This window comes from Oreochromis aureus, linkage group 9 (genome assembly GCF_013358895.1).
Source record: "Oreochromis aureus strain Israel breed Guangdong linkage group 9, ZZ_aureus, whole genome shotgun sequence".
Lineage (NCBI taxonomy): Eukaryota > Metazoa > Chordata > Actinopteri > Cichliformes > Cichlidae > Oreochromis > Oreochromis aureus.
This window is the reverse complement of record NC_052950.1, coordinates 17,355,465-17,381,089: the sequence shown is the minus strand read 5'-3', so window position 1 is coordinate 17,381,089 and position 25,625 is coordinate 17,355,465. Positions and strand designations below refer to the sequence as shown.

General features: G+C 40.9%; 2 protein-coding genes across 3 annotated transcripts in view; both read left to right on the top strand.

Moving 5' to 3' along the window:
- Positions 1-17,977, top strand: part of prex2 (phosphatidylinositol-3,4,5-trisphosphate-dependent Rac exchange factor 2) — a 94,206-nt gene extending 76,229 nt beyond the window's left edge. The window contains exons 37-41 of the mRNA XM_039617481.1: positions 4,066-4,132; positions 5,274-5,464; positions 9,395-9,497; positions 14,927-14,994; positions 16,962-17,977. Of these exons, the coding sequence (XP_039473415.1) occupies positions 4,066-4,132; positions 5,274-5,464; positions 9,395-9,497; positions 14,927-14,994; positions 16,962-17,007 (475 nt within the window). The 3' untranslated portion in view covers positions 17,008-17,977. The remainder of the gene's footprint in view (positions 1-4,065; positions 4,133-5,273; positions 5,465-9,394; positions 9,498-14,926; positions 14,995-16,961) is intronic.
- Positions 17,978-18,373: 396 nt separating this feature from the next.
- Positions 18,374-25,625, top strand: part of c9h8orf34 (chromosome 9 C8orf34 homolog) — a 70,607-nt gene continuing 63,355 nt past the window's right edge. For both annotated transcript variants that reach the window (XM_031750004.2, XM_039617190.1), the window contains exon 1: positions 18,374-18,725. In XM_031750004.2, the coding sequence (XP_031605864.1) occupies positions 18,657-18,725 (69 nt within the window). In that variant the 5' untranslated portion in view covers positions 18,374-18,656. The remainder of the gene's footprint in view (positions 18,726-25,625) is intronic.

Below are 25,625 nucleotides of genomic sequence, written 5' to 3'. Positions count from 1 at the left end.
ATTACGCTTCCGGGTGGGGCAAAAGTCATGCAGCGGTGCAGCTAGTTTGAGTATTTTTAGTTTAGTGAAGAATTTGGCTTAATTGAGCTATTATAGATATTATGTATTTATGGATAATTCTAGATATTCAGTGTTATTATAGAGATTGCTTATGGATATTAACCTAACTTCAGCAGGAAGATATTTTGGTCTTCTAAGCTAGTCCCAAGCAGCATCATTGCTTTCTTTCTGTTTTTCTCCACTTTGGAAAATGCTGCAGTCTTTGCTCTGGCAGAGGGAGTCCCAATTCACTAGAGCTCTGAGGAAGGTGGAGAGGCTCCATTCTACTCCAGCTAGTGTGCACTGAACCCCTGTTTATAAAGCCCAGAGGGCTGAGCTTTTCCCCATTTATCACTTCTCTTTGATTCAATCATTGATTGGCTGTAATGATGACAGCTCTGCTCATAGTGATGCTTAATGCTGTGGACCTTGACTCATCTCTCTACCACGTTCGACGCTAGTTTTAAAGATCCAGGAATACTTTGCATTTATTTATGTGCCCCATTAGGATCATAAATTTGGTCCCCATTTTAAGCAAGTCGCTCACCTTGTATTTTAGTAAATTTGCATGTCCTCAGTTTCCCAGTGACAGCGTTTTAGTCACACAGTAACTACTCGTGGCATTAAGATACATCCAGCACAATGTTGCTTTAGCTGGAAAGGACTGGAATTATGTGGCATGACATACATGCCAGTGTATTCACAGATGTCATTTTGTCATTAAAGTATTCACGTTTTAAACCAGCAAAGATCAGGTCGTAACATGTACATATTACATCCACCAACATGTGCTTTTTACATCTTTGTAAAAATAGGACAAATGTGTGGGATAAGAAAATGACTTTCCTCACACTTTCTCACACACCATTTCACTGGTGTCATTGCGCTAACATCGCCATGCGGTATGCGAGGGCCCTAGGAAGCCCTCATTAGCCTCCAGTCAGCTCTTCCACACACTTCAGAGGTTGGTGGAGAATTTAATAATGGAGGGTGTCATTAATCATGGCTTTCTGAGTGATTTACATGGACCAGTACGGACCTCTGGAAGGTCATACATAATGGCATAAATTCAAGACAATTTACTTGTGTGAATGAGTATGAAACTAAACCCACAGAAAACATTAACACGTTTAATTCAAGGGGGCAATTTATATTTCTTTTGGACGGTTTAATGTGCAGGATGTGGCGCTAATACAAGCATTCCCACGCTACTTGTCTGAAAACATCTGTGCCTCAGATTCCTCTTCGTTGACGTTGCAGCTGACTGCTAATGCTGCCGTGCTGTAAAGGGCCTCGAGAGCCCTATTGTCATGAAGGTAGAGAAACAAAGAGAATTAAGTATTCTCATTGGCTCAATGAAAGAAAACCGGCTACACACAGAGCAGGTCATCTTTGGCCTGCAGCCAAATCCTCCATTAGACCCTCATGTGAAACGCTATTGGCCGTGTGTGTGTGTGTGTGTGTGTGTGTGTGTGTGTGTGTGTGTGTGTGTTCGTGAGCGTGTGTGTGAATGCGGTTTGGGGTTTTTTTTGTTTTGTTGTTATTTCAGAGAGAGCCACAAGCAAGCTTTACCTATGGTTGTCTCAGTCTCTACTAAAAGCAAAAACACGAGGAAGGCAAATTCTTGTAAGCTCGACAAGCTTGATTGCGCATACTTAATGCAGCCTTTATTTTTGGTACACACTTACTTTCAGATGGTAGGCTCGAGTTTTGATTGGCATGGTTTTCCCCAAAAACAAACAACAAAAACAATACAAAAAAACCACTTGAGAATTAAATAAGAGAAGTTGAGATTTTTCAATTTTAACATTAGAGCGTGCAGGTGGGTTAGAAAATTGATGCCTGTAAGGGGAGTCGATGCCTTGCCATTAAACTGGAGCAGTTATAGTGTGTTACAGTGTGAAGAAATAACACCCAGTGGATTTGTCAACCCTGTGTGTGTTTGTGTGTGTTCTTTACCGCACGGTGGTATGTTTGCACACTGTGTGTGGCCTTAAAATGTCATATTTCACCCATAAAGGTTTCTAAGGTGCTCAGTTTCCAAAGCTCTGACAAAACATCATCAGCTCAGGAGATGTAACGCAGGTCCTTTTTAAATCACACATCACTTGTAAGCTGGACTCTTATTATTTTGTCATTAGAGAGACCTCCACGAGAGTCTGGCCCGTTCCTTGAGCTGTGGTTGGTGGTATTTTTAGTACAACTCTTACCGCAGGAGGATGAGATAATCAGTGGGTATTATGACCTTGGTTCTGCAAAAAAGAGGCGCGCAAGGGCGAGACGAGGTGCGTCTGTTTTGTCTGAAAAAGATAAACAACTGTGTGCAGACGAAGTAGAGTTGGACAGTTACACAAAAGTCGACTGCTATCGGACAGATTCTATTATATACGTTTAAGATAAAAGTCTGAGCAGTTGACCGATAAGGACAAGGGTGAATGGGCTCACAGTTGGAGTAAACAGATAACAGAACAGGAGCTATTTCAGGGTGAGGAATTCCAATAAATGTCATTTTGTGTGGCGTTCAGTCTTTCAATGCTTGCTGCTGATTTGGTAAGTGAATAGTGTTTGCTTTGGAAGCTGTTGAATGTAACCTTCGCTTACTTCTCGGATTTGTCCTTGAACGCCACACTCGTATTCCTCGTATTCCAATAAGTATGCACTCACTTACAAATGGAGTTTAAGCCAAATACTAAATGACCGTTTACCCCTGACATGTGTTATTCGGCAATTTGTGGGCTTTTGGCCACTTTAAATGCTCAGACTATCCTAGTCTGTCTTGAGCATCGTTTGAATGATAAGGCCATCTTGAACCAATTACATGGGCTGTTAGCTGCATCTGAACCCTTAGTAAAGTCTGCTCATAGTCCTTTTGAAGAGCACACCTCAGAGTTAATGCATCATTTGGCCGATAGGCGTTAATTACTTGGAAACATTTACATGTGAAAGTATAGACTCGGGACTCATCTGTATCACAGAATAGATGCATGCTGTGTTATATTTAAACAGGCTTAAGTGATTAGGAAAATTCAAGTATTTTGTACACATATGCATTTTTCCCCGGGTGGGTGCAGGTGCAGTTTGACTATAGTGTATATTTAATGCTTGTTTTCTCATTGAATTTTCATTTCAGCCAGAATAGTTTATAATCACTATAAAATCTTGAGTCAGGGATGTGTTAACTATGCCCTGATTAATTAATTTCATTAATATTATGTCAAGCAGAAACACCACAGACATAATGAATGCCTGCTTGGCTTGATTTTAATCACTTAATAGCAGAGTGAATGCAGATGAATGAGATGTGCTTCACTGATTCTTGTAAACAGTCTCCCTCCTTCACAGTCTGCAGTTGCTGAATTTCTTAAAAGTTTTTTTTTTTGCTTCATTATTATATTAGAGATTTCAGAAATGTGTTATATATTGGTGACTGTACGTTAAACATTATAATTGCTTCTAGCAAGAGGTAATGGAGTATGTGATTTTATTACAGGGTGTTTAATGTGGTGTAGTGTATCTATTTTTAGCACGCTGCTGGATTACTGAGATTTGATGGAGTCACAGACTGCTGAGTTTGCACCAGTAGCACTCCACCTCAGAAGGACTCATTGCGGCATACAGCGCCCATCTGCAAGGACGCCAGTGCAGTGCTGCCTCCAGTGGAGGAAGAGGAACATTGATTGTGCTCCATGAATGAATGAGGGAATGGCATTTGGAGTGATGCCCAGGACAAGAGATGCTTAGTCTGTGTTTCTGCTTAGCTGTGCCCAAGTTACTCTCATGATTGATAGTCAGATGGTGGCGGTCCATAATGAGCAAGTGGCCTAGTTTTCCCAGAAAGCCAGCCAGTTCTCCTGATGACCTAATGGTGTAGGGAAACAGTTTGGATTTCATGCAGTGGAACCGCTAAATAGAAAAACAACTTTTGACTGATTATTAAATGAAAGTCTTCTGTCATGTGATGGGTTTTAGTATGTGGCGTTTTCTCTCTCACTACATGTATTAATTTACCGTTTGTTTCTCCCACAGGGCTTTCTACCTCGATCAGTCCAACATGCCGCCTAGCTCTGCACCAAAAGCGGCCCTCATAGATAAGGTAAGAATGACCTTACACAGCCTCATAGTGCATTCATGACACTATGGGGGGAAACCGAAGAGCAGGAATAGATGCCGCAATATGGACCTGTTTGCATGTGTTGCAACAGCCAAGGGGGCAACAGCAGGCAATCACACTTTAAAGTCAAGTCCAGTCACTTACCTTGAAAGTACTTCCATATTTACTTACTATTGCATGTAGTCACCAGCAGAAAAGTGCATTTTCTCTTAATAAATTTATGGTCTTTAAAGGGTAAGAAAAAGCAAAACTGTGTTTAATTTAATTAAGATGTAATTGGGAGAAAGAAATTACCTAGTATAAAGGAAGAGTCGCCTTAAGAAAAACCAAGTTACATCCAGCTGTTCAGCCATTTAAAACCATGAATGTCTTCTCAAGCCCTGCATGGCTAGGTGCTTGACTTTTACATACCTGTGGCAATGGGTTAACAGGTGTGACCAATAGTCTTGTCCTTGCAGTGTAAATTGGTGCTTTTGCCTCATTCACACAACTTTTTTGTACGCCTAAGTGCTTTCTATCTAACATTCAAAGTCTGATAAACTTGTTGGAGAGCAACTCAGGGTACAGTATCTTGCCGAGGGATACTTTGGCATGGGATCAAACCACCAACCTTCCACTCTGAAGATTACCTGCTCTACCTCCTGAGCTACAGCCACTCCTTGTCTTGAAGCTCCTTCCCTCAGATTCTTGAAGCTCAGCCTGGGGGCACAGTGGCTAAAGGCTGATTTCTCCATGTGTTGTTGCTGAGTTCTGTGGGACCAGTAGGAAGCCAGTATCCGAGGATCTGAGACATCTGCTAGGTACAGATGTCTGAGAGAGGCTGGCGCCACACTATGAAAAACAAATGAAGCAGACTTAACAAGTCAGTCCGCAAAACCTCTAGGCAGTCTATGCAGTAGCTTTTAAAGGGAACTTTTATCTTCATTTATGGCTGCATATTTTTATTCTTTGAATCAAGCAAAGCTGCTCTAGTAGGCTCCTCCCTTTAACCCAAATGTCTACTTATTAGCTTTCCTAATAATCAGAAGGTTGGGGGGCTGTGGCTGACTATATTATGGATATACCATCTTATTTTCTTTGTGATTTAATCCCACACTAACCTCTCTGCATTGTTTCTGTCCAGTTAATGCGTCCCCTCAACGCTCTGGAGGAGCTCTACCGTCTGATGGAAAGTTTTATTAGTTGTCGCCGCACCGCCGCCTGTCAGTACACCGCCTGCGGGGCTTCTGGCGTGGGGCTGCTCTCTGTGGCCTCTGAGCTCTGCTCACGTCTGGGAGCCACACACATTGTCATGTGCAACAGCGGCGTTCATCGGTAAGTGTGTGGGCACATGTATTGTGCGCGTCTTCTACCTCACTATGGGCCGCCTCCAGTTAAATTATACGTTTGCGCTCATCATGTTCTTTCTTTTGGCAGCGCACTTGCAATTTTCCTTTCTCTTTCATCTGTCTTGCGTTGACACTCTTCTCACCTTTCCCATTTCCACCGCAGTTTCTCCCTGCTCCCGTGCATCTCAGTTTATTCTCTAGCTACCTCTCAATTTCATGAGCCCCACACTGTTCGCCCTTGGGGTTTTCTATTAATACACTTTTCTCTGCATTAATTAACAGCAGGATATTTTAGTTAATGACATGCTTCTCAGACCAGAGGAAGGCATACATAGGAGATGGACCAATTACTTCCATTCTCACTGAACTCTATATACAGCTTCCTAATTCACCTGCTGCTGAGGGCAGCATTCATCAGTGCACGAGGACAAAAATATCCAGATCGTTTGTCACCGCTGATCCCGACTACAAGCTTTCATCTTCATCTCGTACTCTGCTCTTCCCCTACACCCACCCACCCGTCTCTCTGATACCCTCTTCCTTTACCGTGTGACAGTTTCCATATCTTTTTGTCTCGGTTATATGCGCAGGCTCGCACACGCTCGTTCATGCATTCACCGTATGTGACTGATGGCTTGATAAAGGGCTGCGGATGGAGCGGTCTGGTTGACAGAGCTCTAATAGAAAGTTCCTGTCTGTGTAATGAGTTCTGTTTATGAACCCACAGCCTATATTTGTGTGTTTGCAATTACATTTACTGGCTACAACTCACTCAGACACGCAGGCTAAGTGTAGTGACACATCAGCAGAGATGGGCAGTAACGCGTTACTTGTAACGCGTTACTGTAATCTGATTACTTTTTTCAAGTAACGAGTAATGTAAGGGATTACTATTGCAAAAACGCGGTAATTAGATTACCGTTACTTTCACGTCGCTGCGTTGACAAAACCGTGATTTTTGCGTCTCATGACAGTGAAAGTGTGTGCCGTGTCAACAGCTGTGTGCAGATCATAATATATCGAGTGCGGGACAGAGTTAGCATGCAGCGTTTAAAGCGTGGAAGACTGACCTTATTTTGAGTTTGATTCCATAAAAGTGACAAAAACATTAGTGTCCGTTGTTTCTTTTTACAGCGAAAAAAAACCCTAAACTTCCAAGCAAGCACCGAGTGTACTACGACGTAATGTGAAATTCACTGAGAAACTCATGGATTCTTCCACTGACCGCTGCGGCACACACCTGCACCAGGGTAAACCTCCGCCTACCCCAGTCCTGCTTTACAGGTGAAAATAGAGCAACAGGACCGCTGAGTCTTTGATTTTATTTATTTTCTGCTGTGTTTTACATCTATTTGAAAGAGTGAGTGTAAACACAAAAACTATTTTATTTTATGTGCTGGAATGCAGAAAATAGGTTTAAATGTTAAACAAATTTCTTCCAGTCAGAGAATGTTGCATATAATTAAGTTTTTGCTTGATGCATAAAGTTAAAAGATTTAAAGTTTAAAGTTTTAAAAGAGACGTTTCCATTTGATTACATTTTGTATGATGGATTATGCAGAAAAAAGTAGAATTGGGCTGAAAGATCTATCGCTTTATCACCTATTCAGGTTGTAAATCTGTTTTAAAAAGTAACTAAGTAACTAAGTAATTAATTACTTTTGAAAATAAGTAATCAGTAAAGTAACGGGATTACTGTTGGGGGGAAGTAATCAGTAATTAGTAACTGATTACTTTTTTCAAGTAACTTGACCAACACTGCACATCAGGTGCCATATCAGAGGTTTATTTGTCAACAGGCTTTCTCTTTAAACACCGTTTTACCCTTCAAACTTGGAGAATGATGGGCGTATTGGATTTTGTATGATGGGAGAGTGAATCGCAAATCCTTGGCCTGGTGCAAGTTTTCTAAAAATCAATGTCATTAACTTTGGCAGATCAGGTTTTATATATAACCCCTTTCTACTATTAACAGTGCAGAGATTGTATATAAATGAAGCAATTTTTGCTGCTTTCTCTGTAGACTACGAATTGTTAAAATGTAAATGGTGAGCGCGCCGGCTAAATCTGGAACAATTGAAACGCCAGTGAAACCAAGCCAGTAGATTAGCTACGTGGAAATTGCATTATCAGTGTGACAGTCTTCTCAGGCACTATTGATTGGATTAGTTGGCTTGATGGATGAGTTTTAATAACAGTGAAAGCGTGATATTTTGGGTGATATCAGCAAAACACTAGCGTTTCTCTGTTGTCCTTTTTTTCCAATTACTCTGAGGATTCACTGACTGAGAGCAAAAAACAAAAAAAGTTACTACTAATTGTATATTTGGCCTGTTTATGCTTTCCCCCTTCTTTTTAGTTCTCCTCTTAATTTTATCTTTCATTCCTTTGTGTCTTTCTTTCTCTTGTTCATTTATCAGTATGGGCTCACTCTGCAGAAACACAGAGTGTAAATGGGATATGTGATGGAACAACATAAAACAGATGGGTATAAATCATCTCATACTATCTCACCAGCCCTAATCAAAAGGGAAAATGTGCAGGCTAACGCACACACACACAGATTTCGTGCAGTTCCTTCATCCTGCTCCAGCAGAAGAGATATTTAAAGATCCTCCTTTTTAGCTTTTTTTTCTCCCCCCTTCTTTATCGGTGTGGGAAGCTCAAAGCGGGTGCTTAAAATATTCTGGGGTGGCCTGTGAAAGGACATCCTCTGCAATTCTCTCCTGGGATATCTTTCGGCACATACTGGAAATGATTGTTGGGTTCATTACTTTTATCGTATCGTGTTTCCCTGTAATAAAGTTATGCAACTGAAACTCAAGGGGACTTTTAAATCTTGATTTGATTGACTCAAAGTAACGGCTTCTGGCAGTGATAAGTCCCCCGTCTCACATCTGCTCTTTTTTCTTTTCTTTTTTCTTTCTCTTCTGTTCTCCTCGGTCAATGTGAAACGCTACCATGAGAGCAGGAGATATTAAACAAACAGCTCAGATTTCTTAGCGGCGTCATGGCAGTGTTGGAACTTTGGACAGTTCAATTTGCAGTGAAAAGGCTCTGGATCGATCTACCAGTACAGCTTGTTATCATAGAAAGGTCATCCAGCAGCCTTGATGCCCGTCACTGGCTCTCTAAGGATCTATCCCCACACTGCCATCTGTGTGCGTGTGTCTGTGTAAAGGCAGAAGAGGAAGAGGCTGGCTGTGTATGTGCTTGGGAACAAAGTTTGCTGCAACTAATGAATCACAGACTCGTGTCAGCACTCATTTTACACATATCGCACCCTTATGGTGGTGAGAGTATAGCGCCTCTGCCAAAGGAGATGCACTGACTTGTCCTTGGACCTCTTTCTCTGGGCTGAGGACAAGAAAACCTGGAAGTCTCCTCAAGTCCCAGAGGTCTACCACAAATTTCCCTCTCTTGTGCTTGTTCTAAGGCAAAGATCAGCAAATGTGTTATCCTCTTGATGGGCCGCGTTTGCTCGGTGTGATTGACTTTTCAGAGGCAAGTGCAGTGATTCATTAGCGCGGAGACGAGCGAAGGTGAGGTGGGAAGAATGCGATGTAATGGCAAGGTGTCAAGAGGAGCAAAACACTCTCATGTTGATGTGATTTAGCTGAGCTGGATTTTATTCTCAGTTGATGTTTGTTTCAGTATCAGATCTCACTTTCAGTCTCCGTCTGCTGCAAAGGCTGCTCGACTGCCGTCATGTGTCAAACACGGACTGCATTTTAATATTGCAGAGTCATGGAATTGGGGAAAAGACATTAAATCCCTCTTGTTTTAGGCGTCACAAAGTCCTAGTCCCAGATTTCCTCAGTGGATACTGTTTTTTGATTGATGGTAAAGAAGATGATTAAGCATCATTGCACCGTTTGATGAGAATAAGCCTGACCGCATGTTTTCTCTCTAACAGCTGCACCCTGAGTGTGACACTGGAGCAGGCCATCCTGCTGGCTCGAAACCACGGCCTTCCACCTCGCTGCATCATGCAGGCCACTGATGTCATGAGGAAACAGGTATGTGTTTCGCAGATGTCTGCTATAACAAGCCACTGTCCACTTTGTAGGTTTCCCAGTGCCACACATTTACACACATGACATTTCAGAGGGAGTGTCTTTGAAGGTAAAATAATTGTGCTTTGAATGGCTGTTAAAAAGAGCTTATCTGGCTGCCTTTGACTTAAACCCTGATTATATGATACAAGGTGATTAATCACCACAGTGATCAGCTTCTCCTCTGTTTTGATAGGGAATGACAAGCCGCTCTGGCAGCCACCTCATTCTCTCGGGATAGTTTTGTGGCGTCTTTTCCTCATCGCTTCTCTGGAAGCTGTGCAAACAAAGCAAAACTGCAGACCTTGAGTTCAGTTTGGGAACACATTACGTAACCCCGTTCAAAGTAAAGCAGGAAAGCTTGAAAGTTAAAGACTGAAACTTTTACCTGTGAGTGAAACCTCATGGAGACGGTGCGGAAAGCGGAGAAAGGGTTGTTTTTAAAAGAGAAGAATGGTCAGTAGATTAAAAAGGGAGAAGAATTTCTACAGAATTGGACTCCAGAAACTGAGGTGGTGAATGTTTTGTCCCTTCTAACACGAACTATGGTTTAAAAAACAAACAAACAAAACAAGCAGAACACTGCATTGTGCAAGATGATCAGTGCTGTAGCTGATCAGTTTGTTAGTGCTTACAGGGTGAAGAAGGGGCAAACAAATTAACACAGAAATACAGGTAAACATCTGTAACGCCCCCTCTCTACACTACTGTAGTGAATTTTAAACAAAAAAAACTGAGATCAGTGAAGTGTAGACTTTTATCTTTAATACAAGGCATTGAATTAAAATATTAGATGAACTGTTTAGGAATTACAACCAGTTGTATACATAACCTCCCATTTTCACAGCCTCAGAAGTACCTGGACATAATAGAATTTTAAACACTTGGATGAAAATCCTGCAGTCAGTCCCTTGAAGTTGTCCTGTCACTTTTGTCTTCAGTAACTTGTTGGGTTGAGATCAGGTGACTGACATAGGTGTTGAAGAATATCTCATTTCTTTGCCTTGACAAACTCTATAGTTCTTGTACAGTGTGTTTTGGGCCATTATCCTTTTAACCTCATGTTGAGAGTTCCAGTGAAAAACTACCAAACTCCATTTCAGCTCTTGGGATCAATTCCAAATCTTTTGTCTGCTTAATTTATCAGTGAATAATGAGGGAACAGGCCTCACATTTCCTTTAAACTTCTTGTCAGTCAATTTTGAGCCTCTAAAAATGGGGGAGTGTTTTTAAAAATGGTTGTACTACTTAAATGCAATGCTTCTATTAAACCTCTTGAATTAAAGCTGAAAGTCTGCATTTCAGTCACCTCTTGATTGTTGGATTTTAAAGTCCTCTGTGGTGCACAGAGAACTACAAACACTGCCAGAAAAAGAAGTGCCTTTCAATTAAAGCATTTAGATCTTCTCAATGCATTTTCCTGCCACGATGACTTAAAAAGAATAACTACTGCGTTTATAAATGAATAAGGGTAAAGTGAATGGAAGTTCACTTATTTGAGGTAAAGAAAAATAATTAAAAAAGAAACTCATAGAGGTGGAAAGGAAACTAGAGAGCTAATTAACTGAACTGACTCATTAATAGTCGTAATACACACACTGACAATACATTGCAGAGGAGAAATGCATAATTCCTCCGTCTTACCTTCTTTTCTTCCCCACATACAGATATTGTCTTAGATGACTATTCTGGGATAAGTCACATACCAGAGAACAGCATCATGAAGGTATCTTTTAATGACTTACTCTGATTTCCACACCTGGAACGTACCTTGGCCTCTTTTGTTAAATTTCATCTCAGCACCCTGATGCTGCTGCCGCGTCTACCGCGGTGATATTTTCACTCTCTGAGAAAATTTGTCTCAACTCACAGAACAGTTTCTGCATCTGAAGTCATCACATGGACCGCATGCTTCGTCGAGTGGAATAGAAAGAGTTGTGCCATTTTAACTTCCTCAGTCAATATTTCTCACAGAGTCTATTACTTCAGTAATAATGAAATTTTTAAAGGGAACCAGCAGTAAGTATGCTTTTGGGTAATGAAAGAAATATTAGCTGCTGTCCACATGGAAAAAAAAAAAAAAAAATCATTAGCTCCTGTCTACATTATAATTTGTTTTGCCTCTTTCTCTCTTCCACCCTCCCAACCTGATTTCAAACTGATCAGATATGCATTCGCTGCTACCAGAATATGAATCGGACCAAATGAGAGAGTAATGAGAAACTCAGCAGACTCGTTGAAAGTCTGGGGCTTGTTTGTTTATCTGCATATGCATTAGGAGTCAAAGGAAGAAATTCTTATTAGTCTTTCAGTGCATACACATTATCACCTCATTTTTTTTTTTTTTTAAAAAAGGCTCTAACCATGACCACAGCTCAAACTCTCTTTGAAAGTTGTGTCAGTTGTGGTTGCATTGCTATTTTCACTGAGAGGAGAGGAGAGGTTGCCCAGTAGGCTCAGATCCTGCAGGACAAGAGGCATTTAATTTCTCCTCTCAGAGAAATGGGATGGCAGCCAGCAGGATGCAACTTTGTGCATCGTGTGACCTTGGGTTGTATAGTGTGCAGCTGGCAAACATTTGGAACCTCGTTGCGAGGGCTGTGATTTGAGGATATTTTACGTCCGTTCTGAAAAGTGCAGGCATGGGGGTTTATTATTTAGATTAATACGAGTAAACCTTATTCTGTAGTGAGACATTTTCTCTTGCCTTGCATCATTGTTGACCTGGACAGACACTGAGGAGACGTGGTTCAGCCCAGATAGAGAGCTTTGGGGAATCTGAGCTGCTTTGTGTGTGTTTGTGTGTGTGCGCCTACCCTTGCTCTCAGACATCAGCTGATGAATCTGGTGAATATGAATATCACACAGGATTTGAATGACACATCTTCTTTCTCGCTGTAGAGTCACAGTTGCTCACAAAAAAAGGTTATCAGCACAGAATCCAGTCCCAGCAGGATTCATCCATCAAGCCCAGACAATGTAATTCAGAATGAGAATGCTGCGTGGAGGTTTACAAATCACGCTGAGATTAGACCTGCTTTGCCCAAATTGCATCCAATACGTCCAATATTTGTTCTGTATACAAACAGTGTACAACTTTATACTAAAGGTAAAGAATAACTTAAAGCATTGGCCTTATGAACTCGTGAAAAAAGAAAAATCTAGTCCCTTTCAACTTTTTAAAATATCTATAAGAAATTAATTTTGCGGAGAAGTAAGCGCTGCTTTTTAAACCTGATTGAAAATGCTGACAAATATTTTACTCTGCATAATTAATTTTACTTTCAATTAAAGCTGGGGGCAAATATTACATCTCCCATTTTTAGAAGCTGCCACAGTACATAAAGAAACGGCCAACAGATGTGCGTTATTAAGTATTTGCAGAGTCAACATGTGAAAAATGAAAACATTTCTACTGATTACAGGCAGCACTTTGCATGCATGAGTGAACTGATGCTCATTATAAACCACCGAAGGACTGTGCATGCACTATTTGAACTCTGCTGTTTCCTGGACAACCATATTAATCTTTTTTTTATCACATATATTCTTTAGCATTATATGTATTTGAGTCTGTGATAATTGCATACTTGCTGCTTTGTTGATGGCAGAATCTGCGTGCTTTTGCACCACTGTGGCCCAGACTACAATATCTTAATAACTGTAGCATGGATTGGCGTGAAATTGAAGATTATTTATTAGAAAATGTGATAATAAAAGATGTGTTATGTGACTTGTGAAGAAGACATTCCAGTACACTTGAACTTGAACTTTTACTAAGTGTTTGTGCGGCTTTAGCAATAGTTAGGACACGATAAACCTATTGTTACCCACATATTGGTTTTAATAGCCTATTGCCATGATTAGAATTTAGATTGTGTGTTTAACGAACAGTTGAATAGGTGTACCTAATAAAGTGGATGGTGAGAGCAGATGCTGTGGATGTAGATGCCTGTTCTTTTTACTTACTTGCAAAGTAGGTAAAAACAAAAAGTGTAATATCCTGTTGGAACCTAATAAGATTCTGAAAGTTTCACAGATTTGTGGTTTAAAGTTCTCCTTGCGTTGTTTTTATCGTCTCCAAAACCATCCTTTGAGAGTATACAGTCATTATGTTGGTCTGTAAAAGTCCTCGGATAATTTCAGAGTCGTGTAAACAAAATTCCAGTTATTTAATTTGCTTTTAAAATAGTTTCGGTGTCGTCTCTCTGTATGCTGTGTCCTTCAGGGACATTAGGGTTCATCTCTGTCTGGAGGCATCAGAATGGATGGCCGTGATAGGCATCGAGTAATTGCTGATGCTATCCTGTTATCTGGCTGTAACTCGAAGCAGGCGGTAAGATGGGGCACGGCAGAGTTGTAACTGAGAGGTCGGCTAATGCACTTTTGGCCGCTTGCTCCCTCTCTGCTCGAAGAGCAGATGCAGATCCGCTGATGACCTCTTTAAAAAAAAAAAAAAAAAAAAAGAAAAAAGATTTGATTATGTGTTTTTTGCTTACGTGCATGCAGCGCAGATGTAGAGACGGTGTGTTTGTGAGCGCAGGTGTTCGTGCCTCTAAATTGAAAGCCTAAGTTGCTTCCTGCCCCCCTACAGTCATTTATCTGCCGACTCTGTGCACAGCCAGCAGACTAAAGGAACATTAGCAAAGAGCAGACATACTCCTGACTGGGCATAATCAAACTCTGTAACACACACAGGCAGACACCCTATTCATCTTCCAGATTCCTTACTACTGGCTTACAATTCCTTACAAAGCCTAATCCGCATTGTTCTTTTGCCTACACAGAAACAAAGAAAAGCTACACACTGGCAGCAGCAGCTTAAATTTAGACTCTATACATGCACCGTGCACCTCATATGCTTCATAACATACAATATTTAGAAAAAAACCTGTTTTTCTCTCCTGCAGAAGGCTGAAAGTCATTCAAGGCTGGAGATCCTCATGTTGTTAATTAAAAACTATCACTGAAGAGATGAAATATGAGCTTCTTGTGCTTTTGAATTTATGACCATAAATAAATCTGTTCAAAGATGAGAAGGGGAAACCATAGATCCATGAAGAGCTACTCCACTAAAGTCAACACTGACTCAAAACTTCACAGTGCTCCTGATTAAATAAACATCAATAAGCTATTATTGGAAGAACAGCACATGTGATGTCAGATTGTAGACGGTTTGAATGATAATGCTCAGCAATTTATTATTACTAAGAGCTGACAAACTATATATTTTGTAGCTTTAGGAAAAAGAACTTCAACACTCAGAGGGCAGAAATGTTCTTCGGCTTATTGTCTAAGCTCTTCTCTCTGTGGTGTTTCATTCAGCTTCTGTTTGTGGCTGTTGCTTTTGGATTTATGTCCTTGTCCTCAATTATTGGCTTTTTGTCTTCTAGGGGGCAAGAGTTCAAAATTCTGCCAAGAACCTGGGAGTGAGGGATCGTACGCCGTCGTCCGTCCCAAGGTAAAGCTACAGGCACCAATGGTTTCACATTTGGCAACATTAGTTAAAGGTTATTAGCTTTTCCTGTTTTTGAGGCCACTCTTTTTAGGATTTTCCAAACGTCATGTTATGGATCTTTCTTCCTGCTTGTTTCCATGGACGACATAAAAGATGAATGTAACCACGGGATGTCGACCATTAGTTTGCTCTGGGTTTCCTGTATTTATTAACCAGACATGACTATATTTGGAGCAGAGAGTAGAGCAAGTTAGCTACTGCTAACTAACTTGATTGATTAGCAAAGGGGCCTCTGTTATTCATATGATATCACAAGACTTCTTTTTTTTTCTTCTTTTTTGTAAAAAATGAGGAAAAAAAATGTAAATCAAGCGTTAAACCACTTCTTCATTGGCTTCACGTTTTACACCCAAAAAATTATGTATGTCTTTTATATACAGTCTATGATTAAATCCAATAATGAGAGGAAACTGATTTGGAAGCTATGTAAGTAAATAAACTCTTTATTTATGTGCATAAAATTGGCTTAAAAACATGCTTTTTGGAGTGATTTTGGAAGAGTTCAACATTAATAAAACAGGAAGACCCAGCAAGATGTTGTTCCGCATGAAAACGTCCATCTGAGCAGCTGAGAAGAATTAAGCAGAAGGATGTACTGTAGTGCTATAGATCTCTGTGTGCTTTTTCAACAGGTCTGGAACCAAATGGTCATTTTAGGAATATTAATAGAAGATTCCTGTTGCTTAGTAGCTTTAACAGGAGGGCAAAGACTGCTCTAGCCATTTGGCTATGGCGTATACGTTTTGTGTGAGAGGCAGCCCTTTTGAACCTTTTAGTGAAATTGACAAATAAAATTAAGTGGCCGGATGATTAGTGTTGAGACACTGAGACATTGTGGTCATGCAGCAAAATTACTGCACTCCCTGCAGGCTTATGTCATAAGTGTTGCAGCATAAGTAGCTGCCACAACTGTGGGATATGTATGTTTCCTCTGAGGGTCTTTACAAGATGGACTCTCATTCCTGCTGATCTGTAGATGGAAGGGTCTCTTACATTTTGCCCTGTAGTTATGTGTTGTTAACGCTCAAGTTGCGAGAAATTCACGTGATGTTGTGGAAAATATAACGAGACCGCTGTGCAGAAATAATCTTTCAGGAGATGCAGATGTGAAGTGTAAAATATTGATGCATTTGTTATTAAAAAAGAAAAACCTGGAGAAGAGATGAGCGCAAATGCTTCTCATATTCTCACTTGGCAAAGAGAGTTTTCTTCATACCATCATTTAGATTGGGAACACAGTGCACACCTACACGATCAACAAGCAGCGAGGCTGTCTTCAAGACTTTTGTTAGAGGCAAAACAAAGAAGTGCAAACAAGACGGCCAGGTTCCCGTGCTCCGCTGGCCCTGACCTCCTTCAGTCCTTTTTAAAATGTTGAGACCTGAAAAATTGAGGGGTCCACTCCAGCAAATTCATCATATCTTATGCTGCTCGAGTTTAATCTTGGATTACAAGTGACCAATCACGGACAAGAGCAAATCAAAGTGTTGCTTCAGTAATGTTTCTGTTCACCAAGGTGGCAGAAGAAACCATGCTTTGACTGGGAGAAGTTGGAAACTATTAGGACAGTTTTTACATTTAATAATTTAACAAGTGAATATGGATTTAACAGCTCATGGACTTATACATGAGCACTTTATATTTTACATTACGATGTATAGAGGGCAGTCTTATCAAGTGTAACAAAGATACTGTGCATAGTTTATTTAGTACGTACAAGTTTTTTGCTTGTTTTTTACTCTCTTTGCATGTTTAATATTGTTTTACTTGGTAATACAGAGATATTACTGCATGCTTCCAGTACGCAGCCACATATCCGGTAACTCCAAACAAAGACCTGAAGCCTGGAGAATCATCGCTTGGGTCGAATGTAATTAAGCGTCATGTTGCATATGTGTTTCTCTGATCAGGTTGTACAAGCTGTGCCAGCCTCCACCCCCAGATGGTGATCCATAATGCATTGCATCCAGGAAGAGGTCTTGAGGATCTTTTGAGTCAGCAACGCTTTCCCTCCACCAATAGCTTAATCTAATTAAAGAGAGTTATTGGGTTCATTTTACATGTCCAGAGTAGCTGCCTAAAGTGTAAATAGAATTTGTAAACCCTAGATTGTGTTTTAATACTTTACATTTTTCACTGTTATATTTGATACATATTGTTGATTTTCTTTGTATTCTGTGATGCATCTGACAAGACAATGTGTCAGAGCGAAGGGAGCGAAATTAGCTTAATGAATGAACAAAATTAATCCCATCAGTTAAGTGTCTGCATATTATTCTTCTTGTTTTTATGAGGGACATTTGCATTTCATGGTATTAGCTTTATTTGCATATGAAATAAAAAAATGATTAGAAGGATACTGGATGTGATTTGGCACAGTATTTGTTCAAATTAGCCAGTAATTTGTCAGCTTCTGTTCAGCTCTGACTTCAGTGCTTTGTCAGTTCCGTGCTGTTTAATCGTATGACTGTGTGTGTGTTTCTTGAAAAGATGTTTATTCACATGTTAATATGCACAGCATTTAGCAAAAAGAAAGAAAAACACAGGGGAAAAGTGTTGATAGAGTCATACTGTCTCACTGGGTTCAGATTGTTAGGCATGCACATGAAGATTTTTCAGTGATTTTATCAGTATTAACATAAAACGAGCTAGGAGCTATATTCTGTGTTCCTATATTTATATATATATATATATGTTGACAGTACTCAGGATTAAAACATGCTATCATTGTAGAGTGGATGACTAGCTTGCTACTATGCAAAGGGTGATGTTTCCTACATAGACTGTATGCCTCTGTATGATCAATGTAAAAATTAATATGATTGGGGGTTTTCTGCATATTCCCTTCAGAATCCTACGAAATAATAATAATAGTCCTGCCATGTATACAGTTTGTAAAATGTATATTAAAGCCGATTACAGGGGACATTTCTGTAGTTGATTTACTCCTGAAAATGACCACTTTTCCACCGGCCTTGTTGGTTGTGGTTGGTGTAGAAGGTACCCGCCTTTCAACAACTCTTTATTTAGGTGTGCATGCAGTTTTACTTATCAATGTGCAGGTAATGTGGTCTAATTAAAGATACGAGGAGAGAAGTGCACTTGTTTCCTTGTGGTAATTAGCAGAATGCGCAGTAACTGTGGTCAGTGCACGGAATTGTTGCCCAATTTACATGCTGAAGCGCGCGCGCGCGCACACACACCACAGTCTCGTTAAAGATAGTGCTAGGCAGTGCCCGGTGTATAAGTGGGAGTGGCCGTGGCGCTGTTAAAACTGGCAGCCAGTAAGCAGAAGATTTGTAATCCCTGTCACAGAGCCGCTGTGGCATTGGCTCATGCGGGGAAGCTACAGCCACAGAGTCAGTAAGGCGACAAGCTGGGGAAGGTCCCGGGCTGACTCTCCTCCAGGATGAGCCGGACTCAGAGTCGCCCGCTCCGCACTTGACGCAAACCTGCCCGAACTTAACGTGGCTCGGTCGCCGCCGACCCGGTGCACATTTTCTACATTTCAAGTCGCCGAGACGTCTCCTGAAGGACGAATGACAGCGGCTCACCTCATGATTTCATCCCGCTAAAAGCTCTCCGCGAGGCACAACAGTTTCTCCATGGCGTCTCTTCAACAGTCAAGAATTCAGTCGTATCTGGAGAAGAATAAAATCGGACCCTTGTTTGAGGTGAGTGTACGAATGTGCATCCAACTCCGAAGTTATTGGCAGCCGGTTTAAAGGACCACCACTGCTGTGCACCGGACTGCGTTATTCGCTTTAATTTATAGTTTGTGCCAAATGGCGAGCGCGCGTTTGCGTGAACTGTCACTGGCTTATTACTGCATTATTACTCATGCGTCGTAGAGGTTAAGTCAGAAGGACTGGTTTCAAATAAAAACATTTATTTTCTTGCACTTCTACAGCCGATGTCTTCCCCCTGCGCTTCCCTTTAAACAATACTGCAAACCCTATAAAGCAATATCGGCTGCTCTGTCTGCCCTCACATCTCCAGGCTTAGATCCTTCTGCTGGTGATTTGCATTTAAGAAGACTGGGATGTAGCATCCTCTCTGTGCCTTTTACAGTTTGGTGAAGTTGGGGGAAGCCAGTTGTAATTCAGACTGCACACAGTAGGCTTGGCTTTTACTATGCGTTGTGCTACAGAGGACACAGCCAGCCTCGCTGTGTGTTTGTCACTGAAACGGTCTGTGCGTTCTTCATCGGGGGTTATTCTCGGCGAGAGCTACAGTAAGAAACCCAGGGGGTTAGGAAAAGCATGACTTCATCCCTTGTTTGCTCCTGGATTAATTGCTGAAAGCAGGACTGCACGGGTGTGAGACATAATCAGATTTATTAGAAGTAGCTTTTCTCTGAGGTGCAGAAGTCTGATTTCAAGAATCACTTATCACCATGAGAAGAAAGCAAGGATACAGAGGGATAGCTGTATACGTGAACTGACTCTATACTTGCACTTCGTGTGCTTCACAATGTGCTGACGCTTCACTTCTGTTCTCCAGCTGCATGTATGGAAGCAGCAAACGCAGAGCTTGAAGTGCATGGATTACAGGAGCTACTGTGGCTTGTTTCAGCACCGTGGACAGTGCATTTCACCAGCGTAGAAGAGAGAAAATCTTCCTACCAGGCTCAAAACCGCTCAGTTGAAAGGCCTCTGTAATCTCTGATTGTTTGTCTTTCCTCCCTCCATCTTCCTCTTCCACCTGTCCCCCCCTCCCCACCCTTCCCTGCCGCCTGTCTGTGATTTCTTTTTCATTCCTTGCTCCGTGCTCAATTAAATTGTGTCTCCTTCATGTGACGATTGAAGGCGATTAAAGCCAAGGAAGTGCTCGGCGTGCTGATCAAAAATGCATTTGTTGCAAACATCTGTGATGAGACTTTATAGTGAACCATTCACACCCAGAGTTGTCTCCCAAAGTTATCAAACAGACTTGTTATTCTGAGTTACAGAGACAGGGATCGTTGGCGAGGTGTTCACAGCAAATAGGCTGCGAATGGTGTGTTGTGAGGCTGCATTGTGTCATGTAGATTTGCTGGGGAAACTGCCAGCAGGGAGAAAGAGGTGTAGTAAGAGGGGGATATTGAAAACTCTCCTGGGTCTGTCGCTCTCCTCATGAGAAAAATGATGTAGCTGCTACCCTGCTGCTGCGCTTGAAAACCCTTGACCATTTCATTGTTGTCCTAAAGAAAATCCATCCGTGTGCTTTCAGTTGTGAAGAAACAAGTTCTTTTTTTTTATTGGACAAGTCCTGAAGACAGGCTTGAATTCTCGCTGTAATTTCGTTTCTTTCTTTTTTCTTTTTTTGGATCAGATGTAGAAAATTGATACAGGTGAAGGAATGATACAGCTGTTCTGTGCTGCTCAGACCGCTGGACGCTTGATATCCAAACAATACAACACCTACAGGTTAAATGAATTTATAAATGTACTTGTAATTAACGTACTACAACAGTACAGTGTGGACAGTTATGGCAAAGTGAACTACAAAAACAAAATGTAGTGATACTATTACAATATAATGGTCTTGTATTACAGATAGTCATTATAAACAAGAAACCATCGTGATCACAAACACTTTAAAACTTGCCCTGTTAAATTACAATAATGTGCTGCCAGCTAGAATTGCCTGCATCAAAGTGCTGCTTTTAGAATATGCATTCTATAATCTGCAGCACATTCATACTGTGAAAGATATTACACTACCACACTATATAATAGAGGTTTTATTCTCTAATACTGCCAGCTGTAAGGTTGCCATTTTACTCTTTCTTTTTTAATATCCATAAATAGTTTTGTACAAAGATATATTGAAGTGTCATAGAGCTACACTCATTGGACACTTATTATTATTTAAGATGGGTACAATGTAGTGTACATGCTCACTAACCATCCTCATGTAGGCTGTGGTGTTTAAATGATGCTCAATTGGTACAAAGTGTGTCAAGAAAATATCCACTACACCATTACACCACCAGCACTGGCCTATACCTTTGAAACAAGGCAGGACGGCTTCATCCTTTCATGTTGCTTTTGTCAAATTCTGACTCTGCTGTCCAAATGTTGCAGTGTCATCAGAGCAGGCAGTGTTTTTCCAGTCTCCTGTTCTGAAAATTGCAACCTCAGTTTGCTATTTTCGTTGACAGGAGTGTCGCGCGGTGTGGTCTTCTGCTGCTGTAGCCCATCTGTTTCAATATGTTGTGCAGTAGATCAAGAGTTTCTGAAGCAGACCACTATGTCTGGCACCAATAAACATGTCACATTCAAATCACTTAAATCACTTTTCTTCCCCGGTCTGATGCTCGGTTTGAGCTTCAGCAGGTCGTCTCAGCCATGTCTACATGATTAAATGCACTTAGTTGCTGCCGTGTGATTGGCCAATTAAATATTAGCGTTAATAAGAAGTTTAACAGATGTGACGAACAAAATGGGCATTGAGTGTAAAGCCACTAACCAAGTTCTCAAGCTACATGTTGCTGGCTATGAGGTTAGTTGTTATTGTTTTGAACTATGTCCATTTGGATGTAACCACTGTGATATCACCCATTGGTTTGTGGGACCCTGTTTTGAAGGTGGAGGGAGAAGTTGTCAGTACGAGCTGTCAGGCTACATTAGCAAAGCAAGAGGAATTCAATGGGTGCAGTGCACATAAACAGACATCTCCTAATGACATAAAATATTAGCAGGCTTAGTGAACAAGCAAGCAGAATGGGACAGTTTGGAGAGATAATGTACTTTGAAAAGGCACCAACGCCACAAACACGGCTGAGAGATCTAGTTCTTTGAGTTGATGAGAAGTAGCAAAAAATTGTAGCAAGCTTTAAAGTGGTTTCTTTCCACGGTGAGGTTGGCCATTTTAACGTGGCTGACTTGCTTGTGGAACCAGCCTCAAAGGGCCACTAAAGGAACTGCAGTCTTCTGCACTCGGGCCCTTGACTATGACGAGATAGCAAGCTTAAAAACATGGTATTCATTTCACTGCACTGTCACAGGAACACTGATGAATACTAGCCACAGGTAATTAATCTCTGTTGTGGTGGCTCATTGCTAGCTAAACTTCAACACTGTTCTCAGATACACAAACAGTGGAAAGTGGATCACACATCCACAAAAAAAAGTCCAAACGCAGCATAACCGTCACAACACCACTAAATTAATGATGATTGAACTTAAACACTTGTATTCCCAGGAGTCTTTTAGCTCATTAGTGCAGAAATTCTGTGTAGCGGTAGTACTCTGTAGAGACTTTCTTTAGCGAGCGATCTAATTCGTACAGAAAATATAAATGGATCGTCTCCTCCAGCTTTTACATAACTCTTCATAGTAAAGGCCGCCCTTTGTTTGCTGAAGGATCTGCCAAAATATATTTATTGAAGAGCCTTTTCGAACGCAAGTGTACAAGTTTGTAATGGAAATAAAAGACGTCCTTTGTCTCCATTAAGAGTCCTCTTACAATATTGGCTATGTATGTTTAAGTCCGCCCTCCCTCCTCGAGCTCTCCGATCAGTACCAATCTACCCTTGGATTTCATGTTGCATAAAAATCTAACTTCAGTTTCATTTTTTTCCTCCTAAGGCAAAGCGCCGTCGCTCCTTCCTCATACCCAGCTGCAGTCTTAAACAGTGTGAGTATAAGCGAGTGAGGGTTCATTTACTCGCTCTGATGAGACACAGCTTATGATTTGCCAGAGAATCGATCCCCCACCCCACCCCGCTAATGAAATGGTTGCTTTGCAGAGATAGCAAGCTGAGTCAACACAGACATAATATTCTTCCAAAACAGTGAAGCAGCCTCTCATAATAACTGAAGTAATTGCTCTCTAACGTATTGTAAAGTGTTTTGGTAAATTGATGTTCTTTTCAAACACCTGCCCTTTTCCAATGCCTTAGCAGTTTCACTGCAATGTGACAAATCCCAGTCAGTGTTAGGCAGCTGAAGCTGAAGGTCACATGCTCAGGTTTCGTTGTTATACTCGGTATGATACTCCATTGCAAATGCCACTTTTTAAAACTATAAAAGCCCCCCTTTCCTGACATTTGTCAACACACAGGGCTCATTAATTGAGTGAAATAATGGGTCTAATTCTTTAATCTTTGCTTTATCGGAGGAGGATCTGCAGGATCTACCTGCAAGCTTCTGACATTTAAACTCGTGTAACACGGTAGGTGTAAAATGGGGCATTCTTCGCCTTTATCAGCAGACGGTGTAAAAACCCGCTCTCATATTCCTCCCTGCTGTGATCTGTCAGTCATGTCTTAGCCGATATAATGGTTCTGTTGGAACTGTGAACTGATGGATCATGTAAATGTTGCCTGGATCAAAAAAATGTCACAGCATTGAACTGGAAACTGGTGTAACAGTCAGATGTTGAAATACAGCCCTGCTCTGTGAAGTAATTGGGGTATGACTTTTTCTCCTTTGTGACTTTAATAGCTTGAATACAGGTTTGATATGAATTGAGTATTTGTTATAGTTTAGAGGCTGTTGTGATTGCTCTGCGATATTAATGAAGTTGATGAGTAACGATGTAGACTGTATTTAAATTGATTTACATACATATTTAATTAAATAAAACAGGTCTGGGTTGTTCACAACAGTGTTTAGAAACTTGCAAATGAAAAATACTGTTGCTTCTAAAATATGCACACGAGTGCATATAATTTCTTTGAAGTTTGTGTATGTATTGCTTTCATCATTCATATGACTTTAAAAAAAAAGAAAAAAGAACAGGCTCAATTAGTTCTACACAGTGAGAATGACAGATTTGAAATCGATAACTGGGGAAAAAAGAACACCCCTATTGAATCTGCACTTTGTTTGAGCCAATGCTTTGGGTCGAGGTGTAGGAATATAAACGAGTAGGCTGCTCAGTTTCTACTTATTGGCGTTTCTGCTTCGAGTGAAGTTAAATGACTTTGCTTCTCCCTGAAGATTTCTCTAAGTGAACTGTTTATCCGTCCACGTGGAAAAGCTCCACTCCAACTTGCTCAGCTGTGTAGTTCTTCTAATGTGCTGTGTCCAGGGTTTAACAAGTCCAGCCCTGCAGTGCTGTTAAGAGGTCAGGTAGGGCTGGGAAACACACATATATGCACAGACACACACACCACCTGACCTATTGATCCACTTCCTTTGGAGATAATTTACTGGACTTGGTGTGATTGAGTGTTTTGCAGCTTATTTTCACCAACATTATTACCAACATCCCTCATCTCTCTGTCTCAGTGAAACTGTAATATTTCTTGTTGACCATAAACATACACCTAAACTTAATAAATATGTGTTCACTGTGTCAGACCTGCATTTACTGTGATTTCTTCCCATTTGAAGATCATCTACACTGTATAGGAAAACCAAATGGCAGAACCCAGGTAGATAATTACTGTTATAACATGTTAAATGTTCTGCTTAATTGCAGGTAAATTAAAGTGCTAGGCACTTTAGAGCATATTATTTATGCTATTGTCCAAAATTGAGCCACTACAAACCTGGAGTCCTGCCGCGCCCACTTTAGACACTGAAACAATGAAACAGTGCATATGCACACAATACAAACAAATACTCTGAAATAAGACTTTAATAAAATGCTTAATAGTTAAAGACCTAAAAATTTGAATTGATTCATGTTAATTGAGAGTCATCAGTCAAAAAGTCACATAAAATTTGATAAATTACAATATTAATTAACATTGCTTGATCTTAATTACTTTGAGCATTTGACTTTACAGTTGAACTAGGACTGTGAGATATAACCCAAATCCCACATACCCATATAGGGTCATCTCATATCCTGAGAACAATATATACACAGATCAGCCTTAACATTATGACCACTGACAGGTGAAGTGAGTAACACTGGTTCTCTCTGGCACTTGTTAGTGTCGTGTTAGGATACTTGGGAAGCACATAAACATTTTGTCCTCAAAGTTGATGTGTTAAGCAAAAAAAGCATAAAGATTTGTTTGACAAGGGCCAAATTGCAATGACTAGATGAATGGATCAGGGTATCTTCAAAACTGCAGCTCCTGGTCTAACCAAACTGGTCCAAGGACGGAGCAGTGATGGATGGCCAAGACTCGTTGATGCATGTGGGGACCAAAGGCTGAGGCTGGGTAGTTCAATGCAACAGATGAACTACTTTAGCTCAAATTGGTTGTTCTGATAGAAACGTGTCAGAAAACGTTGAGTTACTTAACGTAATCCCTGGTTCTTTGATAACAGAGTGAGGTGCTTCACTATGGGAATCGCCTCGGCGTGACCAACTATGGAAGCTCCAATGACACCACGTCTGTCTCTGACAGACCTGTCGAGCCGTGCTCAGGGCTCCGCCCCCTCATACTAACACGGCCGACCAGCTCCTCCTAACTCATTCCAAGCAGATTTCTTTCCATGCCTAAGCAAGGAGGGAAGTGTTGGTGAAACACCTCACTCTGTTATCAAAGAACCAGGGATTACGTTAAGTAACCCAACGTTCTTTTTCTAACTTCGCTCGGTGTTTCACTATGGGAGATATGGCCCACTCCCGGATTGCGCCAGCTCCCGAAGCCACACTCCAGTACTACTCCAGGATCTCAGGTC